The 19634-nt window shown below is 42.8% G+C and overlaps 2 protein-coding genes across 3 annotated transcripts; both read right to left on the bottom strand.

The window, feature by feature from the left end:
- Positions 1-901: 901 nt before the first annotated feature.
- LOC137875541 (E3 ubiquitin-protein ligase RNF38-like) lies at positions 902-12854 on the bottom strand. 2 transcript variants are annotated; one of them, XM_068714892.1, is made up of 12 exons: positions 11490-12854; positions 7417-7469; positions 7050-7231; positions 5741-6176; positions 5348-5485; positions 5060-5248; positions 4580-4741; positions 4382-4485; positions 3263-3344; positions 3038-3159; positions 2624-2723; positions 902-1973 (listed from the first exon to the last, which is right to left on the bottom strand). In XM_068714892.1, the coding sequence occupies exons 1-12, from the start codon at positions 11812-11814 to the stop codon at positions 1911-1913; spliced, it is 1956 nt and encodes a 651-aa protein (XP_068570993.1). In that variant the 5' UTR covers positions 11815-12854; the 3' UTR covers positions 902-1910. The 2 variants fall into 2 exon arrangements, with proteins under 2 accessions (XP_068570993.1, XP_068570994.1); XM_068714893.1 differs by lacking the exons at positions 902-1973; positions 2624-2723; positions 3263-3344 and having other exon boundaries at positions 3067-3159.
- A 507-nt stretch (positions 12855-13361) lies between these two features.
- LOC137875928 (zinc finger CCHC domain-containing protein 7-like) lies at positions 13362-17754 on the bottom strand. The gene is made up of 8 exons (XM_068715447.1): positions 16915-17754; positions 16122-16174; positions 15613-15723; positions 15208-15378; positions 14957-14992; positions 14634-14738; positions 14281-14398; positions 13362-14036 (listed from the first exon to the last, which is right to left on the bottom strand). The coding sequence occupies exons 1-8, from the start codon at positions 17291-17293 to the stop codon at positions 13573-13575; spliced, it is 1437 nt and encodes a 478-aa protein (XP_068571548.1). The 5' UTR covers positions 17294-17754; the 3' UTR covers positions 13362-13572.
- Positions 17755-19634: the final 1880 nt, after the last annotated feature.

Below are 19634 nucleotides of genomic sequence, written 5' to 3'. Positions count from 1 at the left end.
CTAACTTCTAGAGCCACAACACACTCTCTGGACAGGTGTCTCCATACATTCTTTCTTAACAGAAGTCACTGCAGGTCAGCAGGACCGACTCAATGTAAAGAAAATGAAAACTGTTCCCGGGTGCTTGCGCCTTCTCCGCCTCCCATTCTTCGTTAACAAGCTGCGTAGATGCTCCTCAGCGAAAAACAAAGACATTTGTGTTGTCTGCGCCTCAAGCAGCTCCATGCAAGTCAGTCGCAAAGAATGTGGCCATTTATCCGGCAAAGCCTCGAGTTGACGTCTGCCGACTTTAACTGTAGATGCTGTATTAGTGTGTACAGTAACAGAAGGCGCAAGACTACAGGTGTGTGCTGCTAGGGAGACAGCTGTGTGCAGTCATGTAACACAGATGTACATCGACAACGGAGGGACAGATGAGTGCTGCGAGGGGAGGTGGACGAAATATGGACTATAATATCTATATGCGTGGCAGTTGAGAGTATGATGAACCCAGACAGGGGGAAGTTGGGTGTGTTTACTGTCTCTTATGTGCATGTTGTTTAACAAGCACAGCAATCTGCAGTTACATTGTGATAATTATATGCGGTCAACCTGGAAACCAAAGAGTGAGTATCAGGGGAACACAAGGGCACAACCTGGGCAGATGTGGAGCGATGGCAGTCTAGAAGAACAGTAACGCCGCCTAGTGGCAGCTGGAAGTCACTGCACCTCCAGACCAAAATCTGAAAAGATGGAGTCACCCAAAGCAGCAATCTGCAGCCAGTGTCGTTTTTAATATTACCACCACTTCAACTCTAACACAGAGGAATTCAGCACAACCATACCCAACGTATTTCTCTAGCTCCTAATATGCAGCTTAAAAAAAAAACACAAAAGAAAAAAATATATACAAAATGCTAAGTTTAAAAAGTTCATATCAAGCATTTTATTTGGTATACAGATATTCATAGATTTATACAGTATATATAGATATATGTATATATGTAACACATGTGCCACCGCAAATTCACAGACGAACTTATTTTTACTAAGAAAAGGAAAAGAAAAATATATAATGTGCTTAATTGCAAAGTAGTGCCGTGAAGCGTTTGTAATGAAAGATGATCAAAACCGGAATGATGAGGTAACTGCCAGGCAGGAAAACAATCACTTATAATGGTTGAGTAATAATAATAACGACAATAATAATAATAATAATAATAACAATAATAATAATCATCTACTGAAACAAATGGATCAAATAGGCAACCGAGAAATATAGTGGCAGCATGGACCCTTAGTGTCAAACTAGAGAAAAGGATTTAAGTCTATAACATACATACACACAGAGTATGCAGACAGACAGACAGTGCATAAACGTACAAACAGGAAGTAAAGTCAGTCACTCATGAGAGCAAAAATGCTCCCATGTCGTTACCCTTGTCTGATACACAACAGAAACTCAGGCATGCTCCAGGACATCTAAAAATATCTCACTCACACTCACACACACTCACACACACACACACACACACACACACACACACACACACACACACACACACACACACACACACACACACACACACACCACAGCAGAATAGTGGTCAGGCAGGGTGAGATTCACTAAAAAGATGTGAGCGCTTGCATTCATGTGAACAGACAGTAAAATAACTGCTGAAGAGGGAATCTGATCAAAAAGAAGGGAGATGGGATAAAGATTGAAAGGATAACAAATGAGCAGAACGTGCTGCACAAAAACACAAGTGGTGGTGTGTGTGTGTGTGTGTGTGTGTGTGTGTGTGTGTGTGTGTGTGTGTGTGTGTGTGTGTGTGTGTGTGAGCACGTACATGTGTGTGTCAATATATCAGGAGCAGGTAGTGCTGAACGTGTTGGACAGACATTTAGGAGCATCTGGCTCCCTCATGTGGTCACTCTGAGTCTCTCTGGACCTCGGAGGCGTCGGCCCGACAAATGGGACACGTCCTGTTGGCCTGATGACGGAGAGAGGAAACACAAAGTGTCCAGTTAGATTATAACTTCAGTCCTGTTATTGATCACACAACACGCACATTTGCACAGTAACTAAACTCACCACTACACTCCATCTTCTTTATCTGTTTTGTATCGATTTGTAATCCAATTACCACTGAGGCTTTGGGCAAATGACATCATGCCTCTAAAATCATAAGACTGTGTTATGATTAACACAAGAACTTAGTGTTCCAGAGCCCTTTTTTCTCGGTGGGAAATTAAGTGTTGAAGTACGTGTTCAGCTTCTTCTTCAGATGTTCCTGTCCTGGGGTTTAGTGTGGTTTGGCTCTTCTGTGCTGAATTTAGGAACATGTAGAGACAAGCCTGATGTTTGTTTCCTTTACGTAAAAGTGAGATTCTCACTACCCTTCTATAATTAAGAGGTGCCTGTGTCACATAATCAATGTGTACTTGGACTGAGAGTGTGATTGTGTCTTTCGACAAAACACGTCTCTATGTCTTTTCTCTAAGCAAGTTACCGGCGAGCTATTAGGGGACACTGACGCACAGAGACTTGAATTCCTCACTAATATGAATTTGTGTGATTAGCCTGAGATGAACTCAGATATTTATATTTGTATTACATGGACTCCACGGGGGCGGTACTTACCCTTAGCCACTTGTCGACACACTTCCCATGGAACTCGTGGCTGCAGGGCAGGACTCGCAGCAGTTGGCGGGATTCAAAATCACTCATACACACCACACACCTGCAACACAGCGGGTACGAACACGTGAAGTACGGCAACACAAGAAACCTGTTTATCACACTTTGTACATGACACACTGGGCATCAAGGCAGACTTGGGGTGATTGGTTATCGAGTTAAGACCACAAGACACTTTTGTTGTTGTTTTTCTCACAATGCCCAACCCAAACAGACACAGATGACATTTCACCGTTTTCATTTTAAGCTTTCTGTAGCTTGCAAAAATCACATATATGCAATGTAGCCAATGTAAAACTTCATGAAAAATTCACCCAGTCAACAAGTGGTGACCTGGAGTAAGAGGGCAGCACTCACAGTGTTTGTTCAGACTGATGGTTATTTGGATTGAACCGATAGGAAGGAAGCTGTTCGATGTCTCCCTTGGTCAGTCCTCGGAGTTTGGCCTCTCCCAGACGTTCAGCCAGGTTCAGGAGGGCCTGTGAGGGGAAAAAACAAAACATCAGCAACAAGTGAAGAATAAGAGTCTGCATCCAGCAATCATACACTCAAAAGAATAGAAGAAGGCAGAGAAAGATGAACCTCATAATTTTCCACTTCTCCATCGTCTACATCCAGCTCTAGGCTGATTGCAGGTCCTGTGGGCTGGACTGGCAGCATTGAACTGCAGAAGGAGGATGTAAGCTCAATTCATCAAAGAAGCAAATTAAGCAACTAAATTTAATAGTTAATGGCCAAAAAAAAAAAATCTATATTTGCCATTTCATTCAAAATATGAAAATCATACCTTACATTCATCTGTGCATTTAGTATTTCACCATTATTTGAGTGATTTCTATGTTAAAGACTTAAGACACGTTTCACCTTTATCTCATGATTCGGCCCTTTTGTAGACATTACTTTGTTAAATCACTCATTTATCTTGATTAACGTATAAATTAGTAAAACTTCTCAAAAATCTCTAATCTTGGACTTTCAACATCACTGTAGTTTCAACTAACTAAAATGATGTGACCATACTGTCTCCTCTGTAGAAATACATTTATTTTGTTAAATAATCAGTAGTAATGGCCGGCTCTAGCCCTCTCCAGGCATAACTATTCAAAATGTGGATTTTATTTGGGGATTTCCTTTTCTGTCTGCTGTAATATTAGTCACCTAACAATAATCAACACCCTGCAATTGGTTGAATATTTCCTAAAATAATTAAAGTAAATTATGACTTTATATTTGGCCAATACAAATTAAAAAATGTAACCATTTCTTTGCCCTTTTAACATCTTAGAAAATGAAAGCGTGTGTAAGGTGCAAGCAGCATGTCGGCACATATGTGCATTTAATGTGGCTCTGTCCAGAAATCCATTCATTTTGGGTAAGTTGTTCTGGTGAGCTTAATTCTCTACAGTGTAACTTCTGCTTACATGCTGCCTCACCTGAATTAAACAGATATAACAGTTAACGATCTTACAGCCCTGGCTAGAGTCCAGACGATGTCAAACCATCTGTTTCAAGTTGGCGTTATAATTTAATTACACATAATATATTTACAACCTCTGCAAGGAGACATGAGTCTTTGGAGACCTGTATTAGATTTCATTGGAGAGGAGTGTGCTGAAATCATATTAAAAAAAAGGTTTTGCAGCTTTGGGATACAAGTGATCGCTAAAGGGTTAAATCCACTTGATGTACCGATCTACTTACAGGAAGTAAGGCAGGAGGCTGGGGTGGTAAGGCGAAGGTGGCAGTGGCTGCTGTGATCGGTACCGTCGCCCCGGCAGGCGCCGAGGAATAAAGTTTGGATAGGACTAAAAGGAGCAATTGATGAGAGCATGAGAAATCATTCACATGGGTTTTCTGCAAAAGGAAAACAAACGTCTTTGTATTATTCTTATTGCTCACCACTCCAAAGAACTCTTGTGGCAGAGGATCATGGGAGAGAAAGTGGAGCTGGGCGGAGTGTGGCGTGAGGGCCGGGTGGGCGGTAGGAGGGTAGTGGAGCCCAGCACCCAGAGACAGGTGTTCTCCAAGAAGCTCCACGTCGTTCTCTATCCTCTGTAACGGCTGATAGTAGAAAACACACACCGTTACCATCCGAGACCGTTTCACGTGATCACAGCAACACGAGCAATTAAAAACTATTCAAACAGTAAATTACAGATCAACTCGATGAAGAAGTTGAGGTGGAGGAGTATTAACCCTTAATAAATCCTGTAAATTATTATTTAATTTTTTTATACAGCAGGCAAAATATTTAAAGCTTCGCTTAAAGATGCCAACAGTCACACTAGTTCCTCACTTAAATGCCATATTTTACAATATTCACAAAAGCTGCCTCTGATACCACATCAGGTTGAGCACAACAAAAGAACTTCTACTCACCGATCGGGCCTGCTGCGTCGGATAGGGTCCAAACTGTCCAGGCTGTGGCAGGTGAGGTGGGTGGTGGGAAAGGTGTGCAGGGGGGTGAGGGAGGTGAGGAGGGGGGAGCAGGAAGGCGGGGTCACTGGAGAGCAACGATGGGAACGGGTAGGGCATGGGTAAGTGCTGCACAGAACAAGTCTGAAGGACCTGGCAGAGAGAAAGAAAAAAGGCAGCGAAATGTATCAATATCAGTAGCAGAAAATGTACAACTGTAATACAAACAAACAAACGAACAGACAGACTCACAGGAGGGACACTGCAGACGGGATAGTGCTGTCCACTGAAGACTACCGAGCATGCTGGGATCTGCTGAGGAGTGGAGCGAGGCGGCAGGCCTGGTGGCGCTCCCGGAGGAGACACGGGATACGATACAGGAGCCGAACCCTAAACATGGAGATCATAGGGTAACGGACTGTGAGTTAAAGCTGAGCAGCTGGAGTTACAAGATTTAGTCCACATTATTCAGGAAGCAAATACAGCAAAACCTCATGAATCAGTGCTGAGCAGGGTTTCCCCAAATACAGGCCTGTTCTGAGGTGATGAAATTAATATATCATGATTAACAGACGTATTTGGAATTACGACGGTATATTGATACTTTTGAGAGGATGTCTTGCAAAATAATGCTGCTCATGTCACCTGCTCATGGAGGTCCAGCACCACGCTGCTCTGCTGGGACGGGTGGGGGTGTGGGTGTGGATGTGGGTGCTGTGGATGGGCCACAGGGTGCAGCAGCCTGGGAGACAGGTTCGGTGACTGGTGGAGGGGCCTCGGTGAGGGATTTGGGGGATGGTGACCTGGGCGCTCTTCAAGCCCGGGCCCCAGCCCTCGGGGAGGTTGCTGGCTGAAAGGTGGGTAGCCCTGAGGGGGAGCCGGGTGGCGGTAGTTCTCATCCTGGTGGCCTGGCGACGGGCCGTGGTGGGAGTGCAGGTGGTGGTGGTGGTGATGGTGGTGGGCGTTGGGGTGGTGATGGTGATGGTGGTGGTTGTTGTTGTAGTGGTGGTGGTTGTTGTGGGCGTGGTGATGGTGGCGGGTCAGACGGTCTCTCCGGCCACGCTGGCGTCTCATTGGAGGGCTGAGGTGGAGGAAAAAAAAAAAATAGGGGAAAACTTAACTAAATATGATATTCAGAGCATTAATATAGCAGCAAACAACTATCTTCTCTGTAAAGATATAGTGGTGTAATGGCTACCTCTTCTCTTGCGAATGAGACCGCTTGTCTCGATGAAATTACCTTTTATAAATGAAGGTTGAATAAAATGAAAAACCTGAGCAGAGAATTAAGTCACTCTCACTCTGTGTGTGTGTGTGTGTGTGTGTGTGTGTGTGTGTGTGTGTGTGTGTGTGTGTGTGTGTGTGTGTGTGTGTGTGTGTGTGTGTGTGTGTGTGTGTATCTGAGCTTCTCTTTGCTGTATTTACATAGCCGTGCCGGCTGCTCATGCTTGTGGTGCATGTGAGTGTTACCCACAATGCAACCTGACCACCAACGGTTCGGCTGGACATTTGAAAGTGTTGTGAAAATTAAGCAATTTTGTGAAAATTGAAAAAAGAAAGAAAGAAATTTACAAAGTTGTTGTTTGTTATACAAATATCTTGTAAATTGGAATGACTGATAGAAAATGAAAAAAAACGCAGAGAAAAATGAATTAATAAAGTGATTATCAGAACAGTTGCAGGATAATTGTCTTATAATTTCAGCTTTATTTCAATGATTTCACCAGTGGCAGTAACAGAAAAAAAAAAAAAACGTAATAAAATCCCGACTGATCCGATGCATTCTTATACTAATCTATGCCGTGAAAAGGTTTCTTGAATCCTTGTTTTGATTCGTTTCATATAACTCTTATTTGAACATTTTTAAATCGTTTGAATGTTTGTAAGACCGACTAAGCAATTTCCACGTATATATTTCGGGTCTTGTATTTGCGTCTCGCACACACATACTTACCTGCGTCGGTTGCGGACGGGCGTGTGGCATCTCTCTGGCATGTAGTGGGGGTGTGGTCTGCGACTGGGAGGCAACTCCCAGGGGCGAATGGGAGAGGAAGGAGTGGAGGGAGGGGCGGAGTTTAGATCCAACATGGCCTGCTGGGAAAGACGCTGCCTTTTTGGGCTCGGGCTGTCTTCCATCTGCACACAGAGGTAAAGGAGGAGGAGGAGGAGGAGGAGGAGGAGGAGGGGGGGGGACGGTTGGTCAGGGAGAAACAAAAACAAGAGAGAGACAAAAGGGGGAGAATGAATAACAAACAAAAACAATGACATACAAATCCTATTCAAAGCAGAGGCAACAGGCAGAGCTCATGTTTCATACTTACCTTGTCCCGATCCTCGCTGCAAACATTATCTGGATGGAAATGAAGCACTCCTCCTGCAGGCCACAGAGGAAGAGAAACAGAATCAGATAAGACGGGGCTGAGAAAAAAAAAACATCAACATCACAAGACACACGGACATATGCTCGCTAAGCAGACAGAAATACAACACACAGGCAGCTGGTTGCCTCTGGATGGTTTGCTTAAACAGATCTACGGATTTAATACGACAGAATTCAACAGTAATGACACAAAAAAAAAGTGCATCCAACATCTTGCTTCACAAACAGAGTTACAGTCCTCTGTCCTCAGAACAGCCTTTTGAATTTCCTGTTTAAAAACAAGCAGACAAAAGAGGAAGAACATCTCTGGAAGATGTCACACTGGGCTCATCCTCTCTGCTCCTCAGACAAATCACTCGCTCTGATCGACCACAATAAGTCAGAGCAGACTCACACAACACACCAGAGCGCCCTGTTGCATTTGCAAATGTATCATCTCTGGAATTCTGGGAAAAGTTTTCATAGAAAAAAACAAGAAGCTCCCATCTGCATTGAATATGATTACTGCTGCTCATCAGCCTGAGCCATCAACAGTGCTATATGACTTCAAGTATGGGGTCAATATATGTATCTAACGTTTGATTTGAATGCATTATGCTTCCATCCTGAATAAAGAGGTGATTCCATTAACATAATCTCAGAAAAACAAAATGCCCTTCCAGCTGTTTATCCGACAGTCCACATGTGCAATCTGGATGCAGCATGTGTGCACACAGTCATTTCAGCAGCTTAAGAAGGATGTCCTTGAACTCAGCTGACAAGAGTTCCCTCTAAGCAGTCCCCCCAAAAACCTTTAATCACCACAAAGAGGTGGGAAAAAATAAACCTCTCCTCCCCTCATCTCTTTCTATTTCTTCCTCATACAAACAGCCCCTTCTGTCCCCCCCCCCCCCCCCCCCAGAGACAACAGATCTGAAAGCGACCCCCCACCCTCTTCTTGTCTTTGCGACGCCACTCCAGAGCCATGTGAAGGCTGCCGATAGTGACGGCTCAAAGACGCCCTGCTAGCGGCTGCGGAGAACAGAGGGACAGTCGGCAGACGGACTAGCAAACAGCAGGGCCGAGACGCTGGCTTACATCTTTATTTATCTACCATGCTTCAGACGTCATCGGGTCCTGGGTACGGCTGGGTATCGTTTGGAAAAACAATCATGATACGAGTATCCTTAAAGTGACACTGATAGGAATAGGAGTACTTCATTTGATAATTTTTTACTTTATTTAATACCCATCATGTCAGTTATGTAAAACGCCACCAGCGTATTTATTTTAATCAAATGCCACAGGCATGTAGTATAGCAATACTTTAGAAGGCAGTAAATTGAAGAACGCTTGTGGTGATTGGCTGTGAGCAAAACCATAGAAATAGTGAATGGTTTTCTAGATCTGGGTACAAAAGATTCCAGTATTGTTTGCCTGGAGAAGTTTTGATGATACTACTTGGTACTGGGTTATTTCAGCCGACATCTTAAAGACATCGAGTACCGACACCCATCTCTACTCCAGGGCCTCAGCCACCCATGAGTTGTTTTTTTTTTTTTTTTTTAGGAGGACTAGGTCTGTTAATGCTGATTCACCCAGAAGGCCATAGGAGAGGGGACGGCGAGCCAGAATAGACGGGCTCTGTTGGCGAGCGGACATAACCTTGTTTCCTCCGAGCATGGCTGCTGGGGAAGACTGACACCATTTATTTTACGACAGACCATCAAGTCAGGCAGGCAAGGTAGTGGACTTCAGAGCGTCAGCTGTCATCAAGTAGTAATTTGCTCCTGTTCTTTGACAAAGAGTTGAACCATTTATATAGAAGTGACGCGCCAAAAATAGAGAAACCCAAATAATTGTCAGAAATACCAGGTGATAATAACAACATTAATGAAGATCTGTAAAACCTGGTTGCGATACTGGCAGGTTGAGGGATGCAACACTCGCTATTAAAGCTACACTGAGGGATAACATGCTGAGACACTGGGGGAGAGAAAGAGGAGAAGAAATAGAGGTTGAAAAACAGAGATAAGACAGAGGGACACATTTTTAACACCCCCAAATACAACCCTGACACATTCTTCATGAAGTGATGCCTCGAGGCGTATTACAGTGACAAGTACAAAAACAAACGAGCACAAACAAACAGAAAATCTGTATTACGCACTTAAACATACACACTTTTGAGCATGTTTCTCTCTCTCACACACACACACACACACACACACACACACACACACACACACACACACACACACACACACACACACACACACACACACACACACACACACACCATCTCAGAAGAGGCACATGCAGCTGTTAAGAAGGAGGCAGATCACACAGCTGGGAGACGCACTGTTTAAGTCATTCACACAAACCCCTCTGTTGCCTCTCAATTTGAGGAGCATGTGTTTCTGTGTGTGTCCCCTTTGAGTGAGTTATTTTTGGGTGTTTGGCAACAATGCTGCCATTACGACAGAGACCCATTAAAAGCCTGCTTTCATTCATTCACAGCACTTTTTTTTTTTTTTGGCCTTTGAGGGAATCCAATCTGGTATTACTGAAGGTTTCTCCAGTGGTGAGCAATGGAAACCTGCTGAACACTACACAGACTGGTTATCAATGTTGAACACAAAGAAAAGGAGGCTGTGGTGCAGTCTCACTTTGAATCTCCTCTCTGGCAGTTTTCTTTGTTTCTCTCTCTCTCCATTTTCTCAAAGGTTTTAGGGAGTTTTTCTTTGTCTTCTAGTGAGTTTGAGTTGGATAAGGAGCCATTACTGTTGTGGGCATGAAAAGCCTATTGAATAACAGTGTGAGTGATACCGGGCAATGCCAATACATTATACTTCACAAAGTGGATAAACCAACAACAAGGCAACACAACTCCACTGTTTCTTTGTGTTTGGACAGTTCATTGAAACTATAACACCTTATCAATCTTTACTCTACCCTGCACATTTAGATAAGAGATCTGTTTGACTATTTCAGGACAATATAGAGCTTTGCACAGGCTGGTAAGATGAATAGTATTAAGGCTTATGGATGAAAGGGATAGTTGAGGAATAGAAGGCTGTACTAAGCCAGCCTGCATCACAACAGTGACCAATCTGAAACAAAAAGATAAAATCAAGAAAGAGATTTCTTTTCAAACTATTTCAAGGCTTGTTTCAAGGCTCCAAACTGTTAATTGGACTCCTCTCATGCACACTGAAGGTCATGTGACGACTAAAGTAGAGTATGTAGGAAGTCTAAACCAAATGCATCGTCTCTGATCTGTGAAAACACACCGCTCACCAGCCATCAATATTGCAGTTTGAATGCACAAGATTTCCACCGACCAACCAGTTTTGTTTTCCATTTTTTTAATAGATTATATCACTGTAATTCTAATTAAAGTGCATTAATGCATTACTTATAGTGTTTATTTCCTCGTATCTTGACAACAGGGGCAACATTACATGACCTGCAGGCCTTCAGCATCATTATAGCAGAACTATCCAAAGGAAAATTCTGCAGTGTTAAATTTGTACTGGAGGGCCAGTATATTCTTCACTGTGAGCCAGGCAATGACATCCATTACATGTATTTAGCCGACTGTTTCATCCAAAGCTACTCACAATAAGTGTATTCAACAATGTAAATACAACTCAAATCTATTTAAGAACCTTGTGACTGCATCAACTTTATCAAAATATACTGAAATAATTCAAATGCAACATGCAGGACAAAGTTTACTCTATTCACCTGAGTAAATGCGATTCAACCGTCTTAAGCTGGAGCCTCCACTACAACCCCTGACATGACACATATAGCTGTTCAAGCAACAGCTGGCAGTGAGAGCACCAAGCCTTTTAGTTAAATGTCTCAAAGCCTGTTAAGCTGCTAGTGGTCTGCCTGCATCGCCCGGGTGTGTGTGTGTGTGTGTGTGTGTGTGTGTGTGTGTGTGTGTGTGTGTGTGTGTGTGTGTGTGTGTGTGTGCAACGATGCATCTAGCCGGGCTGCAGGCCCTGTTTACTGAAGCTTGCTTACCGGCCCCGGGGTGTCTGTGAGCTCCGTGTGAAGGGTGGCGCTGCGCCCCCGCGGACAGGTAGCCCCCCTGGGCGTGCTGCTGCTGCTGCTGCTGCTGCTGCTGGCTCTCCGGGTAGCTCCGACCACCGTGGTGGTGGTGGTGGTGCGGCGCCCAGCCGGGGTTGCTCTGCTGCGCGTAGCTCAGCCCTCCTCCTCCTCCTCCGCTGGCGGTCATCATGCTCCCGTTACCCAGCGCGTTGCCGCTGCCGTTGCTTCCAACGTTGCCGCTCATGCCGAAATGATAGAAGCCGGACCGAGACCGCGACCGAGTCCTCGGGGGGTCCATGGCTGTGGAGGGCGGTGGTGGTGGATGGACGTGATGGAGGAGGTAGGCTGGAGAGAGAAACGGGCAGGAGCCTCCCTATTCTACCGCTTCTACGCGTCTCTCTGTCCACCTAGTTACCTCTGATGAACACCAGCTACTGCGAGTGTTTTCTGAGGCATTTAAAGCCGATTGTTTTTAAAATAATGAGATGAGACACCTGAAAACAGCCCTCATATGTCGCACGAGCACCATCTGCACCGAGTCCATTCACTGCCCCCCTTAACTGTTATTTTATTTCACCACTTACGAACGTACATAAGTATTTAAAAAATATATTGCACTAATATGAGCTTGCGGTATAACAAAAAAATATCAAAACACAATTTTCTGGAAGTTTTCGTCGTTCCCAGAACAACAGCTGAGCAAGTGTCAGGTTCTCTATTGTCTACTGTCAGGGTCTCCACAGTGAAATAAAGTATTTTTAAGTCATTAGTCGTACGCAACTGGGTGCTATAGGAATGAGCCCGATACCGACGCGTATATTAACGAGCAACTTAAGTTAATATCGCTCGCTCTCTGCCACCAGAAGCTTGTTAAGTTAAATACTTAAACCCCTCAACACAAGATGGCTTGCTGTCGTAGGTTAGCAAACTAAAGGAAACCAGCAGCCCTGATGGCTGGCTGAGAAACAAAGTTATTAGCATATATTTGTGGATAAACTCCAACTAAATTACGACGGGTAGTATGTGATATGTAGTAAAGTTACACCCCTCTGCGTTGGCTAACTATACCTGCTCGTTCATTAGCATAATTTCGATTTTTCCAGCTAGCCCAGAGCTAACAGGAAGCGGGGTCTAGAGGGGAAAACAAGTCCAACAGTGCCGACATTACGAGCTAGCTAACGTCGCACTGTCTCGATGTTAGGCTAGTCGTTAAACAACACTAGGAGCAGGTTACCTCGAACCGCACGAGAACACGAATAGCTACCTTTCCCGTCAAGGAACGAGGGCAATATTTGTCAAATTTAAATCCCCTCTCGCATTCGCTATCGAGTGTTTTCTCTGGTCAGCGGGGAGTGTGTGCAGATCAATCAATGGGAGTTTCACATCTCCGCCAAGTCACTCCCAATCGATCACAGAGAGACATGTAGCTCGTCACAAGCCTGACACGCGATGTGCTTGTTAGTAAATAGCACAAACCCACAAAAGAGGAAGCGGTAACATTCGCACAACACCTATCAAAGTGAGATTTCTTTAATTACTAACGGTCAAAGTCGATTTTAGGTAGCTGCTCATTATCAGAGTTGACTACTTTAGTCTGCAAACCCCGGGCAGCTGCTCAGTTCATTAATAATTCAGCAGCTTCATACCAGAAATACTATAAGACAACGCTTTGAAAGACGAAAGCCACTTGCGTTATAAGGCTTTTTATGTAGAAAAACTATGTGGTTTGCATAAAGCCTTCTCCGATATAATATATTAACCTAAACCCCCATGCTTATGTTTATATGTATCAGAATCACACAATAATCATCTATCTTTGAATATAAATTATACACGAGGTTATCCGGAATCCATGTTTATTGTCGTTGTCTTTACAATATAAACATACAAAAGCTACCCCTTCAACACTATACATGAGCCAGCTTGCAGAACAAGGTTAAAGTACAAAATCACATTTTTTTAATTTGACAAAAAATAAATTAAATCAATCACAAAAATACAAAATATTTAACCATCCAGCTATATTTGATCCTCCTTGAAAAAGGAAAAAAATCAATTATCTTTGTCTGTGGCGTACTCTTTGTTTTGGGGAAAGAAGGCTTTTGCTACCGATGTCTACGTCACCATGAGGATATAAAACCCCACGTTTTATCCCTCCTCTCTTCTTCCACCTCTCAGCCTCTCTGCTCTTCCTGCTTTTGCCAGCAGCCTCATCCTTCCTCTTCCGTGGGGGGTGTGTGTACTGCTTGTGACCGTGGAGGTCTGCGGGGCAAACTTCATCGTCAAAGTACCTCCCGGATGTTTTCACTCGTATGGCTTGAGCATCTCTCCTGAGCCTCTTCACCTCCCGTCTCTCTCTGCGCTTCTCTGGCCACTTCTTCCTCCTGCCAGCCGGGCTGCATGTCTCCTGCTTTGTCCTGCTCCTCCCCTGGACGGGTTGATTCTCCTCACCACTCTCGCCTGTTGCTTCAGACAAGTGCTGCTGGTCTGACGGAGGCAGGGATCCGGCACTCAAAAGCTCTGAATACACAGCATTGATGGAGAAAATGTCCTCAATAATAAGTGAGCCTGTATCGTTGAACAATAAGTTAAAAGAGGTGTTCTTTACAGCTGCAATAATTCATATTTTTATGTAAACGAAAAGGTCAATGTAAAGTGAAAGGGGCTGCTCAAAATGTTCATAGATAAAACACTATTTTAAGCAAATATTTACATAATTGTATGTATAATAATGCTGTATATACTATAATATATGTTTTGTCACCTTTGGCTCTTTTCTGCTTCCTGGTGTGACATTGGAGGACATCGTCGATGGTGTCATAGTGGCAGACATACGGCAGTGAGGGGAAAGTCCCACTGATCATCCTCCTCTTAGTGCACTCCTAACACCGACACAGTAGATAGCATTGGAAATGAGTGAGCAAGAGGAGAACTACAGCTAAGTACAATCCAAAAGAAGATACAGAGAAAGAGGGAGAATATGTTGTACGTAGGTATACAGATGGGAAGAGGAAGGCAGCAGGAGACCTGAGACAGTGTAGACAGACAGAGAGTTCAAGTCAAGAAGGAAAGAAGACGTTAAAGGTAAAAGAAGGATTCCTTTCACCGGCCACTTACAAAGCCATAATGTCCCCTGTGAGAGCAGTTGTAACAATAAGCGGGGCATTTCTTATTCTTGAGGATGTGGACTGTCCATGGCTTGACTGGAAGCTCTAACCGTATCTGGAAAAAAGGTCAAACAAAGAACTTATTTAAGAAGTGCAAAAACATGTTTTTATCAATACACAACCATGAATTCAAACTTTATCTATTCTCAAATTTGAATCGGTGGTGTTAATAAAGCCAAAAAAGGCCTTTTAATACCTAGAAGCATTATGCATCTATCTTAGTAAAGGAGGTGCGATAATAAAAAGGGCAGTAAAGTCAAAACGCCAACTCACTGTCAAGTGGCATTGTCTCCATGTATCAGGACAGGCCTGAGGAGAACCCAGAGAACAAAGGAGAAAATGACTCTTTTCAGCAGGAATACAGTAAAGAGCATTGTGCAGATTAGGAACTGTCAAGGTAGAGTAACACTTCATAAAAAAGGGCCCACACACGCCTGAGGATACAGAATATGTCAACACACAACTGACAAATCCTTTCAAAGTTTCCTTCAACACAGAAAGCCAAACCCCCAACATAAACTCACATCAGAGAGGTGCCCTGACATCCCACAGCGCTGGCAGTGTTGGTTCCACACCCGGGTTCTTTCACAGGGCCCGGGGCCATGTGATGGCAGTCCACAGCTGAGGCAGGGGCGGCCCGGACAGTCTCTCTGGATGTGGCCCTGTGTCCCACAAAGAACACAGGTGGCACATTTCTGCTGACCGAGACACATAAAATATGGGAACATTAATGTTAACATTAACAATGTTTTGTCGTCAACAAACATAAACTTTGACAGCATAAACTCAACAACAGCAGAGTAATACATTCTAGGTTTAAACTTTATTAAACTCCTGCAGTGATATCTGCTTTATACCTACCTAACAACAGTGTGAAAGTACTTTATGTGTGTGGAAAAGAAAAGGGGTAGATGAGTGTGTTCCTTTACCTTATGGTTGTAGCAGCTTTTGGCAAGGTGTCCCATCTTTTTGCAAATGTGACAGATCAGAGAACGACCAGTCATAAAATAGCGGCTGGGCAGAGAGCGATCACCACCGCGCTAGATAATGTGAGAGGACAAAGACGCGACAGACATTATTTAAAAAGGCAGAATTGTAAGTTCATAATAATGTGTACATGCTGCAAAACCAGATGACAGCCAGCCACGGTTTTCAAATCAATACATTTCTGTATATTCACAATAAACATCCTTTTAGTTTTGTTATAATTTAATATTTTGGCATTTGCATATATTTTTGAATTTTTTTTATGCATGCATACATTTCAATTTGTTTCAACAATATTTGCTTTTGAATTATGAGAATGTTCCCCATAATCATAACCATACTTATTACATAACCATAATAACACCAATAAAAATAGTAGATGCATTTCCTTGGATAAATTAGCTCACCTGTAGCATTTCTGAAAATGAATAGAAGGTGAATCACACGCTACCTTGTCTTTCTCTGACACAGCCCAGGTATCCGTCACTGACCTCACAGTCCGATCTATGACGTTTCAGAGAATGAAGGAGAAAATTAGGTTTTGTGACGGTAAATGTATTCCACAATTAAAGTTGGATTTGTGTTCTATACCTCTTGAAATGTAGAACACAATTCAAACAAAAGAAAAGCTTATAGACTGAGTTCATTGTTTTATTTCAGCAATAACTTTTCATTAAACTAAGACACTATTTAAAGCTGTGTTCTCACCAGTTCAACTAAAATCAAAAATGAAATACAAAAATCACATGATTTGAACTGAAGAAAATATGAATCTTTAACAATTCCCATAATGTTGAATAAAACAAGTGGTGATATGTCTTGAATTACTGGGCCCTGTTCTGATGATTTTTTTTAACCAGCACCGTGTGTGAATGTGATGTAAATCCCAACAGTATTTAAATAAAGCTCAACCCTTATGGGTCAGGAGTGATATTATCATACAACACACACACACACACACACATGCGACTGTGGCTCAGTGATGAAGTGGGTCATCCTTCGGTGGCTCGATTCCCCGGCTCCACTAGTCCATGTCGAGTATGAATGGGTGTGAATGTTAGTTTGTGCTGATGAGCAGGTGCATGGAAGCCCCTGTCATCAGTGATGATGAATGATGACATGTAGTGTTAAAGCGCTTTAACTACTATAAAACACGTGTGTCTTGCACTAGTAGTAAGGCTTTGAGACAGGATACTAGATAGCAACACAATGTTAACCCAGAGTGAGATCCATTGCAGTCTAACCTTCATCACCAGAGTCTTCCTCCTCACAGTGGTCCCTGTAGCTCAGGTTGAGCTGGATGCTTGAGTCTCCCACCTGCTCCTCTCCTCCAAGGAGCATCCACTCCTCGATGGGCCGGTCACTCTCCTCCTCGTCCTCCTCGTCCTCCTCCTCCTCCTCCTGCTGTAGCGCTCGTCCAGAGTTGATGTTGAACGCCAGGAGGAGTGGAGGAGAGCTTTCCCTGCTGAGCCGTGCAGCACGTTTACAGCTGCTGTGACGTTTCTGGTGACTGAACTTCATCTCTCCTTCTTCTTCTGAACTATTTAAGTCTTCAATAAAGAAGATGTCGTCTTTGCTACCTTGCTCACCATCATCATCTTCATTTTCCATGGCATAATCCATAGTACAGCCTCAGAAACAGCAGCTGAACAGCGCCACCCAGCGGCGGCTCACTGCACTACTATCAAAACAGCGGTGGCTAATGGCTCATTCAAGTTACTATAACTTTTTAGTTGTTAGCGCCGGGCAATACAATCGTTTGGTTGTGATGTTTTTTCTTTAAACATGTAATTACGAGGTGTATATGTAGACAATCAAAATATACATACACGTGGGTTAACATCAGGCCAACCGGCGGTGCTATGCTAACGTTAGCTACAGTTAGCTCTGTAGTAGCAAAGGTAGCTAATGTAGCCAAATAAGTGAACACAACCAGGTAAAATTAAGTCTAAAATGGCACTTTATGAGTGCTTACCGTTTTTTTTGTTCATTGTAAATTTGTTGCGACTGCACATAACACACAGTACCAATATTTCCTCCATACAACTGAAAGAGCTGTGACTTCCATTCTTGTTTAGCGTTATATGTTTTGAAGCAGAGGTTTGAAGACCTTTTCCGGCGTTTCCGGGAGTTAAAATGTTGGACAACCAAAACTGCACCCAGCGTTTAAAAACACGGAGTTAGACAACAAGTTCACTCCCGAAAACCCTGGGGTTGATTTAGTAAAGAATTTGATTGATTTTGTCAACGTCTAGGCCTATCTGTCAGATACATTTATAGTATGTAAATATATATATATATATATATATATATATATATATATATATATATATATATATATATATATATATATATATATATATATATATATATATATATATATATATATATGTCTATGGATGCATTTAATTGAGTAAAAAGTACTCCACAGCATATCATTCTGAAATGTATCCTAGAGGAATAGAAATAAATGGCACTCCATTTAAAAAGGTACCTCAAAAGATTGGCCCACTGAATTTTTTTGTTTGAAATAAGTTTAAATCACAAGTAGCTCTACCGTTGGTATTGCTGGGGGTCATTTCTTCAGCATTTTAGGGATTGTAGGGGCTTTAAGGGTGTTATATTCTACATTTCGACCATTATGTTAGAAAAATGTTTGTTTTTTTACGATTACCTGAATGAAAAATCAAATTAGGCTATCATTGCTTAGACTCGTGGGGTGCGTATGACTTCTGATTTTCTAAAAATCCTGGCTACAGCTCTGATCAGCGCCTTGACTGCAAATAGATAATGGAGCGCGTGCACCCGTGCATGTGCGCCCAATCAAAGGCTCGTGCAGCTGTCCACCGCTCAGGTGCTGAGGGCACACTGCTGTCACTCCGCAGCACAGCCAAAAATATAGGGACAAAAATCTGAACAGTGCTCTCTTAAAAACTATTTTTTTCTGTTTGAATGAGGAAATGTTTCATCGCTGAAACCAGTTAGGCTAAACTGTATACCAAACAACGAGAAGTTAAGTAGGATTAAGCTGCAGACTTTTCTAGAGTCAGTCTGTGATGGACGCACGCTTTGGACAGGTGCCGCTCACCATTACGCACAGTAAGTAACGCTGTTTAAATTAAAGTTATGAGGTGTCGCCTCAGCCTATAAGTTATAGCTTACTCCATCACGGAATCATATTGATCCGCTCCGGTCCTCAGGGTACGGAGGAGTGAACCAGCTCGGCGGTGTCTTCATTAACGGGCGCCCGTTACCGCACGTGATGAGACAGCGCATCGTGGAGCTCGCTCAACGGGGCGTGCGTCCCTGTGAGATCTCCCGCCGCCTGCGCGTCAGTCACGGCTGTGTCAGCAAGCTACTGGCCAGGTAACATGTCATTTTTTTTTAGGTTTATTTAGCCTATTTATTGATATATTATTAAAGTGGTTCATAGACAGATAATGAAGCAGATTGTGGGTGACTTGTATACATTTTAACAACATTAGTGCCTTTAAGAATTATGATAATAATCTTTATAACACTTTTCAAGTTACAAATACACTATACATCACCAATTTTTTTTAAAGTTAATAAGTCATCTGGAAATGTATACATATCTAAAAACCGCCCACTTTCATGTCGACATGCATAATATTTGCAGTCTAATGTTGGACCATCCAAAATATAATATATGTGTGGTCATCCATGAAAGCATTATTCAGAAATTGATTTATTTTTGCTAGATATGAATCTCAAGACCATTTGGTTTTCCTGTTCTTTGAATCTACTCTGTGTTATTTCTCACCTTATTCCATATTAAATATATCGATACATGAATCCCATCAGCATTTCTATTTATTAAACTTTCTCCTCAGGTAATATGTTAACCCTGCTGACATATATCAATATTGTAAAATACAGGTACAATGACACAGGAAGCATCAGACCGGGGGTGATTGGTGGCTCTAAGCCCAAAGTGGCCACT

The sequence above is a fragment of the Cebidichthys violaceus genome, unplaced genomic scaffold (assembly GCF_023349555.1).
Source record: "Cebidichthys violaceus isolate CVI_PGR_0920_01 unplaced genomic scaffold, fCebVio1.0.p SCAF_2, whole genome shotgun sequence".
NCBI lineage: Eukaryota > Metazoa > Chordata > Actinopteri > Perciformes > Stichaeidae > Cebidichthys > Cebidichthys violaceus.
Note: the sequence above shows the minus strand (reverse complement) of the source record. Positions and strands in the feature narration are given on the sequence as shown.

Coding starts and splice junctions, on each gene's coding strand:
- LOC137875928 (XM_068715447.1), bottom strand. CDS start 17,293: ATGGATTATGCCATGGAAAATGAAGATGATGATGGTGAGCAAGGTAGC. Junction 15,724..16,121: donor CTGTGTCAGAGAAAGACAAG/GTAGCGTGTGAT, acceptor CACATTATCTAG/CGCGGTGGTGATCGCTCTCT. Junction 15,379..15,612: donor AAAGCTGCTACAACCATAAG/GTAAAGGAACAC, acceptor CTCGGTCAGCAG/AAATGTGCCACCTGTGTTCT.
- LOC137875541 (XM_068714892.1), bottom strand. CDS start 11,814: ATGGACCCCCCGAGGACTCGGTCGCGGTCTCGGTCCGGCTTCTATCAT. Junction 5,486..5,740: donor TGCTGGACCTCCATGAGCAG/GTGACATGAGCA, acceptor CTCCATGTTTAG/GGTTCGGCTCCTGTATCGTA. Junction 3,160..3,262: donor GAGAAGTGGAAAATTATGAG/GTTCATCTTTCT, acceptor TTCCCCTCACAG/GCCCTCCTGAACCTGGCTGA.